The following is a 12,543-nucleotide window of genomic DNA, read 5'->3' as shown; positions in this document are numbered from 1 at the left end:
ACTTTTTTCAAGAATTTGGGGACTTTTATTGTCATTCCAACACATGTACTGACATGAGGTGACAGGAAAGTTTGCACTTTAAGGTCCTGGTTTAAAGCCAACAAGAACATGTAAGAGCAAGACATATATATATATGTAAAAATAATCTCTTTGACATATATCAGAAACTTGTATCCAGTATAAAGCTTCATGGCAGGCATACCTGTTATTTAAGCTTTCCTTTGTCTTACAACATGGTCAAAATACCATGTCAGTATTAAAAAGTGTTTCATTTGAAGGCCTCCTGCGTGAATAGTGTGTGGGAAGTGAAGGCATGTGGGATGGCAAAGAGAGTCCAGTAATTGTGACTCCATAAGGTGATAATATTCTCCACTTGGTTGCAGCAGCATACAAAAATTGCTCTTTTCAATAAGAGATCTGGGCTAGAAAATGCGAAAATAAAAAATAGGAAAAAACACAAAGAAAACAAGTAAGTCAGACGTTTGTTTATGTATGTTTTCAGTGGTGTATTTTTTTTTGTTGTTGAACCGATTAATCGGTTAAATGCGAAGATTTTATCTTACTTGCGCTTTCAAAATCCCGTCATGACGCGCACGACGACGCAGGTCAGGTGACTGATGACGTCTCAGCGATACTAAAAGTTTTGTGAGAGGAGGCACGTCCGTGAAACTTTTGTGAAACGGGTGTGACGGAACCCGGCAGGGGGATTAAATTCAAGAAGCTGCGAGTCTCTTCATTGTGCGCGGAAAGGAAACATAAACGGTAATTACTGAAATGTGAGGTTTGCTGTTCTCTGTTCTTCGTGCTCACAACTTTTTATGGATTCAAATCCGTCTGCGTCGGTCCTCTAACATGAAACGTGCTCCAGCGCCGGTTGATGTCTTTAAAGAGGATATTCTAGCTTATTTTTTTCTTTATCTGAGGAGCTGTCTGAGTTTAATACACATTACATACATTACATTACATTACAGTACAGTCAGTGATATTTAAAAGATGGACTTTTGTATGTTTTATGTAAGGTTGATATATGACGTTATAGCTACAGGTTTAGCTTGGAATAAGATGCCAAGTGTGAGGTGGTGTTGATATTTTTTACTGGAATAATTTGCTTTAAGAGGATAGCAAACGCGCTTTTAAACACCTTGCCTCTGGTTTCATAATAGGAGCGGTGTAATTTAGTAATACTGTGAGAGCCAGTTTGGTAACGCCCCCAGGGGCATAGTTGCGCAACTAGCACGTGAGCTCCCCCCTGTGGCTGAATTGGTGTATACCGTTTTACTGTGATTGTTCTAAGCCTGTATTTTCTCCTTGTTAGAAATGACTGGAGACGTTGAAAAGGGCAAGAAGACATTTGTCCAGAAGTGTGCCCAGTGTCACACCGTGGAGAATGGTGGGAAGCATAAGGTTGGACCCAACCTTTGGGGTCTCTTTGGACGCAAAACCGGCCAGGCAGAGGGGTACACTTATACAGATGCCAACAAGAGCAAAGGTGAATAATCTGTGTGCATGCACTCTTTAACCAGCCTTATAAATCACACAAACTTGATTTTAAGCCTTACTTTCCCCTGTTGTTGCCTACTTTAAAACAGGGGTTATCTGGAATGAGGAAACCCTGATGGTGTATTTGGAGAACCCCAAGAAATACATTCCGGGAACAAAGATGATCTTCGCTGGCATTAAAAAGAAGACCGAGCGAGCTGACCTTATAGCGTATCTCAAATCGGCAACTTCATAAAGATCTCAGTATCTGTGCACCTTTTTAGCAATCTTTGTGCCTTAACAAACTGTTCAACATACCAGGACTTGTCTTTTTTTTCCGCCTCAATATAAGGCAAAAGAGCAATCAGTTGTGGGATGATAAGTTGTCGGCATTGTCTCAGGTTTACTTGATGTGGACTAAACATCTCCTGGTTTGAACAGGTTTCAGACATAAATTATTAAATGATATACTGTGCATCCATAATGTAGGGACCAAAAAAACCTGTTTCACTGTCCGTTATTTTTTTGTCAGTAGGTAGGTTGTTGTTTTGTTATCAATTTATTTGAAGAGATGTCTGTTCTAAGGATGATTATGCCTTTTCTGGTTTGATTCTTGCCTCAGCTGTCTTTTGTCGTTTCTGAATTTGAATAAAACAACACTAAACATGATGAGAATTTCTTTACCTTTGTTTTGCGTGAAATCATAAAATGGTGAGCAGGCAGCATGCCAGGCTTTGATACACTTGATTTGTCAATCAAATAAAGATTAGAGTGGTGTACTTCATTGTCTTATATGCCAGAGGATGTGCAGAATTTCTATTATAAAACTGAATAAACATGTCACACTGGGACACTATTTGCAGGATTTGAGTTGTTAGTGGGGAAAGAGAGGCAAAGAACTCTGAAGTGATCTTTAAGAGGCTGTGACTGGTATGCAGCTATTTAAGACAAAACCTGCTGCACTTTGAAACCTGTTCTGAGTTATTTGACCACATTTGGAGAAAAAGAAATACTGATCAAAAAGACACAGAGTGCATTTGTAGGGGTCATGTAAAGCAGATAAAGGCATATCGAAGTTAACCTTGCTTATCAAATCTAGAGGTTTCACGCTTGAATTCAGATCGCTGAACAATGAGGTGCTCATGATAGGAGTCAGATTTGTGCTGGTAGCTGTATCACTGTCCAAGTTGTGGACGATAACTCCCCCTAGTGTTCAAATTGCACACCTACTCACAGATGAACTAGTATAAAGGAATTTGATTTTCTGGCATGCTCACTAGCGATAAAAGTCGCGGTTACATAACTAAATGACACAGACCGCTGCAGACGATGTTTAATATATGCTATGAATTCCTTTTTTAGGCGACTGTCACTCACTGATTATCACAGAAAAGCCTTTTTTTGTGGAATGCACAGAGATCCATTGTTTTTGATTCATGTTAAAGAGTTAATTCACCCATATGGGGTTCCTTTGCTTCAGATAAGCCTTACAAAACTGGAGCGGATCCGAAATACTGAAAGTTATGAACAGTGTGCAACAAATCTACCACTATACTCTACTGTTTTATATTTTTGTGTAGCTTATTGCACAGGTAACCATACGCATTCTGTATAATATGTGCTGGACAAACAGAAGTTAGTATTATCCTAGTCATTTTCATACTTGGAGCCTGTAATGGGGGCCAAACGGTTCAGATGTCCAGAGGGCTGCGTACTGAAGCAACCCTGAGCTCCTGCTCGTGTGACGAAACGAGCATCAGTGGGACCGAGCCAACCACAGCCAGCGTCATTTGCACACTAGAAGACGCACACGACAGCAACGCTCGGTAGTTGCTGTTTGTTGCCTTTTCAAAGCCCGTGGCAGTCCCAGCGAGCATCAGTTTGCGTCCACGCTGCTTAACCTAGATCTGCTTAAATGAGCTTACATTAAGTGAAAACGGCATGGACATGCTGTGGAGGAATATGCTGGTGCGCAAAGGGAGTCTCCATCCCCACAGAGTGGAGCTGGATATGTAGCTGGAGCTCCAGGGATGCTCCAAGCATACTGCACCTTGGAAGTTGTCAAACGATTCTTGTCTTCAACCCCCCAGCAAAGCCTCATAGATGATATTTCTCTGCGCGACTTCATGGATTTGGTTCTCTGAGAACCATCTGAAGAACAGACATGGCAGTGTCAAAGATGCTGTTCTCTGACGTGGAAAGTTTTCTGGACTCGCATCCCGAGTTATTCGAGGATTATCTGAACAGAAAGGGGAATTATGGCATGGTGGAGAAATGGCTCAAGAATCACCAGGCGAGCAAAAGTCCAACGGCTTCAGCTCCAGCCGAGACAAGAGAGGAGAAGAGCAACCCGTGCAAGGACAGCTGGGCGAGCAAATGTGACGGTTTGCAGCGGAGAGCGTCTCAGAAGGAGCTGCGTAAAACTTTCGCCAGATCCAAGGCAATCAACGTCAACAGGACATACGACGAACATGTTAATTCCAGGGCGCAGGAGCCGCTGACGAGCATGAGGAGGAGAGCACTGCTGAGGAAAGCGAGTTCTCTGCCCCCGACCACTGCGCACATACTGAGCGCACTGCTGGAGTCCAGAGTCAACATCCCCCAGTACCCTTCCACAGCCGTGGATTTTAAATATTACCTCAAAGAACACAACGAGCGAGAGTTTTTCCTGGAGCTTGTAAAAGACATATCAAACGACTTGGATCTAACGAGTCTCAGCTACAAGATCCTCGTGTTTGTTTGCATTATGGTGGATGCAGACCGGTGCTCCTTGTTTTTAGTGGAGGGAACAGGCAACAAGCAAACGCTAGTGTCCAAATTCTTTGACGTGCACGCAGGCACCACAGTTTTACCCTCAATGAATTCAGACGAAGTTCAAGTGCCGTGGGGGAAAGGGATCATTGGTTATGTAGCCGAACACGGGGAGACAGTGAACATCCCTGACGCTTATCAGGTGCCTTCTGCTCTGTGTGCATGTGTTTTTTGTGCATTTCCATCTGTCACAGGCAGGGAGTCAGATCGTTTTCGTGCAGCTTTTCATTTTATCTCTCACAGTTTGACGAACAAAAGCACTGCTGATAGCTTGGGCCAAAACACGTTCACACAAATCACATAAGAGTAATAAAAAAGTGTTTTTTGTTCTTTTTTCCCCCTCAAGTCCACCGTGATTTAATACAACAACTACATAAAGGTACTTAATAATGGAAACAGCCTTTTTAGATGTAAAAGTCTTAATGGTTGGCCAAACATTTACACTAATGCCTCACCACATTGCTCTACTTTACTACTTTTTGTAGAACAAGCTCCAAACTCGGCAGATGTCCATCAAACTGACATTCCTGTAGACCCGCAGTCATGATCTTTATGTTTAGTGCCCCGTCATCTGAAAAACAGAGGGAGCAAGTGCTCTTTTCCAACAAGTGCTTACACTGTGTCTTTTCTTCTGTGCCTACGGCTTGCAGGATCGTCGGTTCAGCGATGAAATTGACAAGCTGACAGGGTACAAAACCAAGTCACTGTTGTGCATGCCCATTCGCAACAGTGATGGAGAGATCATTGGAGTTGCTCAGGCCATTAACAAGAATTCAAGTGGAGAGCTCTTCACTGAAGATGATGAGAAGGTAATTTAATCATTACAGTTATGAGCATAAGTACTGAGTAAAGAAGACACACATACACACACATGCTTCTCTAATACAGTGCATCCTCCCTGGTGTGTGCAGAATAAGCTTATGTGTTTGTTCTTTGTTTGATCCCTCCCTGTTTTCTTACATCTTACACCACTAAACCTTCCCACAGGAACTTTGTGCACGTGAATCAAATGACTTTATAAAGCACTACACAAATAAAAATAACATCTGGGGCAGTTTTAGATCACACCATTTCTCATTCCTACATAAATAGAAGCAATGCTTGTGGGTAAAAGGATGGGAAGTCACAGTGAATCGGTAATTTATCTTAATAAATGCATACTGTTTATTTCATTTTTATTCTGTTTTGTTAAATTATTGCAAAGATGAAATAACACATTTATGTGCTTAAATCCTAATGTTACATTTCATAGACTGGCAAAGCAAGAGATGCATTTAATCACAGTGAAACAAATAAAGCCATATGGTCCCTTGGCAAAATGGTAGTTTGGGCATGAATTTTAGCCACACTTGCAACATTGTACAAGAGCTACATCAACTGGCCTGTGCACCTCTTTGGCCCACATGGCAGGTTGAACTGCAGAGATTCTGTGACCTCTTCTCTAGCACTAGGCTGACATGTTTGGGGTGAATGCACGTCTTTGTTTCTGATTATCCTGTATAACACATCCACATTTAGGTTAGGGATTGGCATGAAATATGGTTCCTTCATGTTTGAAGATGTCACCTGATCACTTTAGTAACCTGGTCATTGGCTTGATGTTTTATGAAGGCTTAGAAAAGTTTTCAACAGCTGTTGTATGAACAGCGATGAAATTTTGCACAAACATTTTTAGAATATTTGGCTATAACCTGCACACATGCACACACACAGTCCTATTTTCATGTCTTAGTGACATAATGCTTTCCCTAGCTGCTTACCCTAACCCTAACCATCCAAAATGAATGCCTAACCCTAAGCCTTAACTTAAACATAACCTTAACCTAATTGTAACCCTGACACTAAAACCACATTTTGAGTCTCAAAAATGCCTTCAAACTCGTGGGGACAGGCATTTTGTCCAACAAGAAGGTTTTACATTCATTGATAAATAAAAACAAGAACACAGCTATTATAGTTAAGAAGAAGCCAGTTTATTGTTCCATAGTTTAATTCAACAATACATACATGCAAGTCTGTTTCAGAAAATTCAGTATGCTTCATAAGACGTAAATAAAAAACTGAATACAAGATCTGTAAAAATCTGTTAAATCCCATATTTAGTTGCATAGTAAAAGAGAGGATTTCATGTGATGAAATCACAAAAACCATGGCTGCCATCAATTCAAATTCATTCACACTTTTCCTCTTGCACGATGATCAGATCAAATTTCAAGTGTGCCATTATTTAGATTTCCTGAGCCTGCAAAACTGACAGTATTAACACCAGAGAAAAGATTACAATGTGAACACATTACATGTACACTGCGAAAATAGTAAACCTGCAAACCATCAGCATGTTATAATTTCCATTGCAAGGAAACTGTGGTGATGATGACAGCGCTTCTTAACCATGGCTTTACAGAGCTGCTAGCAAGGCCTCCAACTCTCACTTTTTTGTGTTATTATTGCAGCACATTGAAGTAAAGTACAGATGAAAGAATAGCCCTGAAGTAATGCTCATGCTTTATGATTCATGTGTGGCATTTCAGGGATGTTACTCAGTTTTTGTTGTTGTTGTACATAGACACTGTTTTGTGGTGTTAGCGGCACACAAGCAGCAGGGCTGTAGCGATGCCAGCTGTCATTTTTCATTACCGTCAGCGCTGCAACACTCATGAGTTTACAGTTGCAAAGATTTTAAGAACAGGATGTTGTTTTTGTTTTGTTTTGCATTGTGACCTACAAACAGGGAACAGTTTTTTTCCATTCCCTCCAGTTTGTTGGGTGATTCTTCCGTTTCTGTGACATTAAACTTAGAGTTAGCCTCCATTCTGTTTTTAATATTCAAATTGATAAATAAATCTGCTTCATTAAATTACTTTTAATTACCAGGTGACACAATAGATGTAAATCTTGGAATTTTAAATCTTATTACAACTGATTAGTTTCTCAAGATCTTGCTCGGCTTCAGTTTAAAATCATTGTTAATGTTTTAACACACCGCTTAAATCCTGAAATTAGTAACTACATCTTAAAAATATCATAATATTTAATGTAGGCCACACCAGTAGAAGTGATTGTAACCTATTTTGAAAACACTTCCTCTCAGTTATTTTGGCCTTTTTATAACCTCTGTCAAAATGTCTAAAACTATCATTTTAGTGGTGACTAGGCCATATTACAACCGAGTCACTAGTAAAATCTGCTTTAAGAAATGCTTCTTGCACACTGAAAAGTGTTTTTTTATGCAATTCATACTTTTACTGCACATGTGCAAAGTTGCATTACATGATGGTTTTATTAAGGACTCAGTCCAGAGTACTGACATGATAAAAGACCTATTGCCTCATCCCACCAGAGCACTTAAACAAATACCATGCTAATTCATGTTATAATTACAGCAAGCCAAGAAAGAACAAAAGCAAAAAATGACATTAATTACACTCATCTCCATCTTTAATACACACGCCATGTTTATGGTCACATTTCAATTCAGGGTTCTTCGAATGCCTAACTGCCATCATCACAATGGATATTACCTTTACATGAACAAGAGTAAATATTATCATGTTACATACTGTAATACTGAATGTAGGTCATGTAATGTTGTCACAGCTGTTCTTGCTTCTATCATCCCTTGTCATAAAGTATTTGACAAACAACATTAACATCGTCCATTTTATTAGATACACCTCTTCAACTGCTCATTAACACATCTAATTTAACAAATATCTAATTAGCCAATCACATGGCAGTAGTTCAAGACTAACCTGCTGAAGTCCAAACCGAGGATCCGAATGGGAAAGATTTCATGTTCATTTCAATGTGGCATAGTTGTTGGTGCCAAATGGGCTGATATGAGTATTTCAGAAACTGCTGACCTACTGGGATTTTTCCACATAACTATCTTTAGGGTATACAGAGAATAGTCCAAAAGAGAGAAAATATCCAGTGAGCGGCAGTTCTCTGGGAGAAAATATGTTGTCGATGCCAAAGGTCAGAGGGGGATTGCTTTGAGCAGCTTTGAACTGATAGGAAAGCAAAAGTAGCTCAAATAACCAGTTAACACACTCACCTAAAATGCAAAAGATTTCTGGCTTGAGCCTGAGAGTTGAAACAAATCCTTTGGAGGATTATGTAAGTGTAAAAGGATGTTCCAAATTAACAATGTGGATCCATCCAGCGTGGCAGCCCTTTGTGAATAAGGCATCAACCAAAATAACTTTTCAAAGTCAAGGCATGCAGAACAGCGTGTCAGAACACACAGCCTGCCACACCTTGAAGCAGATGAAGATCACACCCCTTTCAGCTAAGAACAGGAATCTGAGGCTAAAAAACATTACCTGGTGTAATGAGTCACAATTTCTGCTGTGACATTTGGATGGTCGAGTCAGAAGTTTGCGTAAACAACATGAAAACTTGGGTCCATCCTCCCTTGTATGATAGTGTCTGGGATATTTTCTGGTCACACTTTGGGATTCTTAGTACCAAACAGCATTTTTTGAACACCACAGGCTACCTGAGTATTGTTGCTGACCATGTCCATCCCTTTCCGACCTGTTCAGATGATCTCAAACTAGCTTCATGAACACCAGGATGTGCAACTGACAAATCTGCAGTAACTATGTGATGCTATCTTGTGAATATGTTTCCGGCACCTTTTTGAATCAGTACCATGAAGAATTAAGGCATTTTTTTAACGCAAAAGTGAGTGTATATATGTAATCTGATAAACAGCAGATCATTTTTTCTCCTTCTGTGTTCATTCCTGAGTCCAAACTGACTCAGTATTTATTATTTAAATAATTAACGCCACTGTCTGAATCATCTGTCATTAAATTTTCTTAAGGCGGTATGTTGTAAAGGGCCGGGGCACTGTGCTAATACCACCAGTATTGGCTGGTCAGACTCTCGCATTGGTTAATGCTTCACTTTACTGCTGAGTAGAATATCCAGTGTGTCAGCAATTAATTTATTGTCACCACTTTGGACTGCGCCATTTGTGTGATTTTGAATGGTTGCCAACGGCAGCACCGTGGGATTTGTGGCAGTGTTGGTGCAGCCAAGTTACTTAAAGATGATTCAAGAGGACGAAAGCAGACTCTCGGATGAGAACCATCCAGGATATTACTCCATTGGTTAGTAAACACACTGGTCAAGTTGTCAGCCCCAGCACAAAGCCATCGCTGTCAGTGAGTTAATGTAATATTTAAATTTCAGGCAGCTGACAGGGGAGCAACATCCCCACAGTGATCCAGATAGCCTTCTGTTTGTGAATGATCGTTTGTCAGAGAGGCACGAGGAGCACGTGTTGAGTCCATCAGCGCGCTTGAATAGACGTAGCAGGAAGGCAGTGAAAAGCCGATACAGCGGCTTGCTCTCTTATTGCACGAGGCCCTAAAGGAGAGGAAAGATGAAACATGACAGCACAAAGCTAGCTGTGCTTTTATTTAAGCGTCAGGTTTCACTGTGGCAAAAATTATCTGTCGTATGTTTTTCCTCCACTGCTGCTCTGCCGTCAAAATTACATCTCCAGACTCGATGCGTTGTTTATAATAGATGCAGATTAGGAATTCTTTTTTTCATTTCCCTTGTTTTGAGTATGTTTCACATTTCATTAACATCACACTAATGCCTGGGATGGCTACAGCTGAATTAGTAATGAAATGCAATGTGAGCGTCAGAGAACACAGCAAGCTCCCTGTACAGCACAGCTGCAGCCCTGCTTTTATGGAAGACCTTGTAATAAGAAAATGTATCATACCTTTCAAAGCAGATTCCATTAGAGACATAAGCTTACGTTTATCCTTAAATGATTGTGCTGAAAATTTACAGGACTTTGAACACATTACATGCTTGATTTTAAATCCCAACAGCCTTAAATTTGTTCTGTTGCTGACATTCAAGATTTGAGACCTTTGGCGAGTCTGAAAATGGTTCAGCCCATGTATAATTGCTGTGTCTCATTATCTTCTGCAAAGGAATTTGGCTACCGACTTAATTTAAGAGTGCAAACTGACCCCGTCCTCCTATCTCTATATTTCGCATTACTTTCTTGATTCTTGTCTCGCATGCCTTTTAATACATCCGATATGAAATGTGTTATTCTTGTGAATTAACTTTTATTAAAATTCTCCCATGTAGGTTCCATCTGCCAGTATATCTCAACATCTGTGTGAGCTGATTGTCAAACAGCAGTCCCCCCCATCACCACAGTGCTCCCTCTGGCTGCCAAATTCCCTGTCAAATTGGCTCAAAGCAATTCAGTTAATAACCACTTTCAAACAGTTTCCCAATGTAAATCTGCAGCTAAAGAACAAAGAACACAATTTCAGCTTGGCGCCGTAATTTAAAAAAAAAAAAAAACAATCCTAGAGGATATCAGATCAAATCAAATGTAAGCAGTGCATCATACCAGAGCTGCTCTTTGCAAAGTGCCTAAGATAAAAAGAAGGAAACTATCACAAGAAATCCACATAGATCTTTGCATGTTGCTGTATTAAACTCTGTGGATACTGCACAGGGGTGACCCACACACAGTAAAAGGAGACCTGCCTCCTCAGCCACTAAACAAACAGTTGATGAGAAAAATGTAATCATCAATATTTTTTCAGATGTTTAAAAAAGGTCTGATTCTGTTCTTTATCTGACTGTCTTCTGATGTTAAAGGTATAATACTGGATCATGTTTATCTAACAGTCATCATATTTGGTTAAAATTAGTCTTCTGTTATGCTTTCTAGGGACTTTAGTTTAACAATTCACTCTGGTATCTACCTTTGATGGCAACAGCAAAGTTAAATATATGCACATTACTTTTATATATGTAAGGGAGCGAGCTGCACCAGGTCAGTCTGAGAAGAAAAACTGTATATAAAAGATGGATGTAGATTCCAGGTCTGAAAAGCCTTAAACTTGCATTATTTCTAACGTCCAGCAGGGTGCGACTCCTGCAAAAAGTCCACTTGTGTAGAAGTTTAGGATCAAATGATACTTCTTAGTTGCTTTAATACCTCATCAATGAGTTTATGGTTGCAGTTTCAAGTCTTTTTTTATGCAGCAAGATGTTTATTTGGTACATTATGATTCCAGAACATCAACATAGGTTATACTTTAAGACAGCGGTCCCCAACCTTTTTTGCGCCACGGAGCGGTTTATGCCCGACAATATTTTCACGGACCGGCAATAAGGTGTCGCGGATAAATACAACAAAATAAAACTAGTGCCGGTACCGAAAAAACGAAGATTTATTCATAACACACGTGAAAAGACCCAGGAAAACCGAGTTAACAATAAAAACGATAACAAAATAACGCTGAAAACCGATAAAAACCCTGAAAACCATACATTTCACACCTGAGCCTCAACTCTCGCGGCCCGGTACCAAACGACTCACGGACCGGTACCGGTCCGAGGCCCGGGGATTGGGGACCGCTGCTTTAAGACATATACATGTGACTGACAAGTTGCTGCAGTATAGACAAATACTCATAATCGGAGGCTTCAGAATAGGACTCTACAAACTGGTGGGTGATGTCATATTGGCTACATTCACCTTTTGTATGCAAACTAATCTATGAGTATAAAAAAAAATAAAAAAATAAAACCTCCTGTGTCTGACTTGTTGAGGCCAACATGTCGGTAACAGTGGAACCTGTACTAGATTAAATTAAAGCAGTGTTTGTGTCAGACAAATAAAAAGTGTGCAAACCTTTAAAGTAGTACAGAAAGTGTAGTATTGAGCAAAAACTAGAAGACTGTGGGTCCTTCCAGTGAACAAAGCAGAATAAAGCTGAGCATAACTGTTACATTGTGTGTAAAGAGAGAACTAAGTTAAGTGCATGCCTTCCTCTTTAATCCTCATATTTCACAGTACGTTATTAACCTGCTTATTAATTCCAAACAAAGTTTAGATAAAAAACAATAAAAACAAATAAAACATCTAAACTAATTTCCACAGGTGGGTGGAATATGTTGGTTGTATAAGCAGCCAGAAAAGGATGTTTCGAAATTTCTGAATGGATACACAATCACGCTCTAGTGTTAATTAGTAAATTCATTTCCATTCTGAATTCCGAACTATTAATGATAACTGATTACTCTAATTTTCTCAGCTAAGAAATTAGCATGTGTAAACCACCGTGCCAAATATAGTGGCAGCACACTGATGTTAATGGAGTGCACCTGATGCCTCTATGGGTAGATTTAATCACTAAATCAGCTTTCTGGTTTATGGAACACAAAGTCCATTTTTCTATCCCAAACTGCACT

At 39.9% G+C, this 12,543-nt stretch overlaps 2 protein-coding genes across 2 annotated transcripts in view; both read left to right on the top strand.

Annotated features, from left to right (window-relative positions):
- The first annotated feature begins 605 nt into the window (after positions 1 to 605).
- LOC116322951 (cytochrome c-b) lies at positions 606 to 2,149 on the top strand. Its single transcript, XM_031743185.2, has 3 exons — positions 606 to 762; positions 1,316 to 1,489; positions 1,590 to 2,149. Exons 2-3 carry the CDS (start codon positions 1,318 to 1,320, stop codon positions 1,733 to 1,735), a joined length of 318 nt encoding a protein of 105 aa, XP_031599045.1. The 5' UTR covers positions 606 to 762; positions 1,316 to 1,317; the 3' UTR covers positions 1,736 to 2,149.
- A 1,236-nt stretch (positions 2,150 to 3,385) lies between these two features.
- The window catches only part of pde11a (phosphodiesterase 11a), a 49,659-nt gene continuing 40,501 nt past the window's right edge, over positions 3,386 to 12,543 (top strand). The window contains exons 1-2 of the mRNA XM_031743315.2: positions 3,386 to 4,432; positions 4,941 to 5,099. Coding sequence (XP_031599175.1) covers positions 3,644 to 4,432; positions 4,941 to 5,099 — 948 coding nt within the window. The 5' untranslated portion in view covers positions 3,386 to 3,643. The remainder of the gene's footprint in view (positions 4,433 to 4,940; positions 5,100 to 12,543) is intronic.

This window comes from Oreochromis aureus, linkage group 16 (genome assembly GCF_013358895.1).
Source record: "Oreochromis aureus strain Israel breed Guangdong linkage group 16, ZZ_aureus, whole genome shotgun sequence".
Lineage (NCBI taxonomy): Eukaryota > Metazoa > Chordata > Actinopteri > Cichliformes > Cichlidae > Oreochromis > Oreochromis aureus.
The sequence above is the reverse complement of the archived record's forward strand: the minus strand, read 5'-3'. Positions and strand labels throughout refer to the sequence as shown.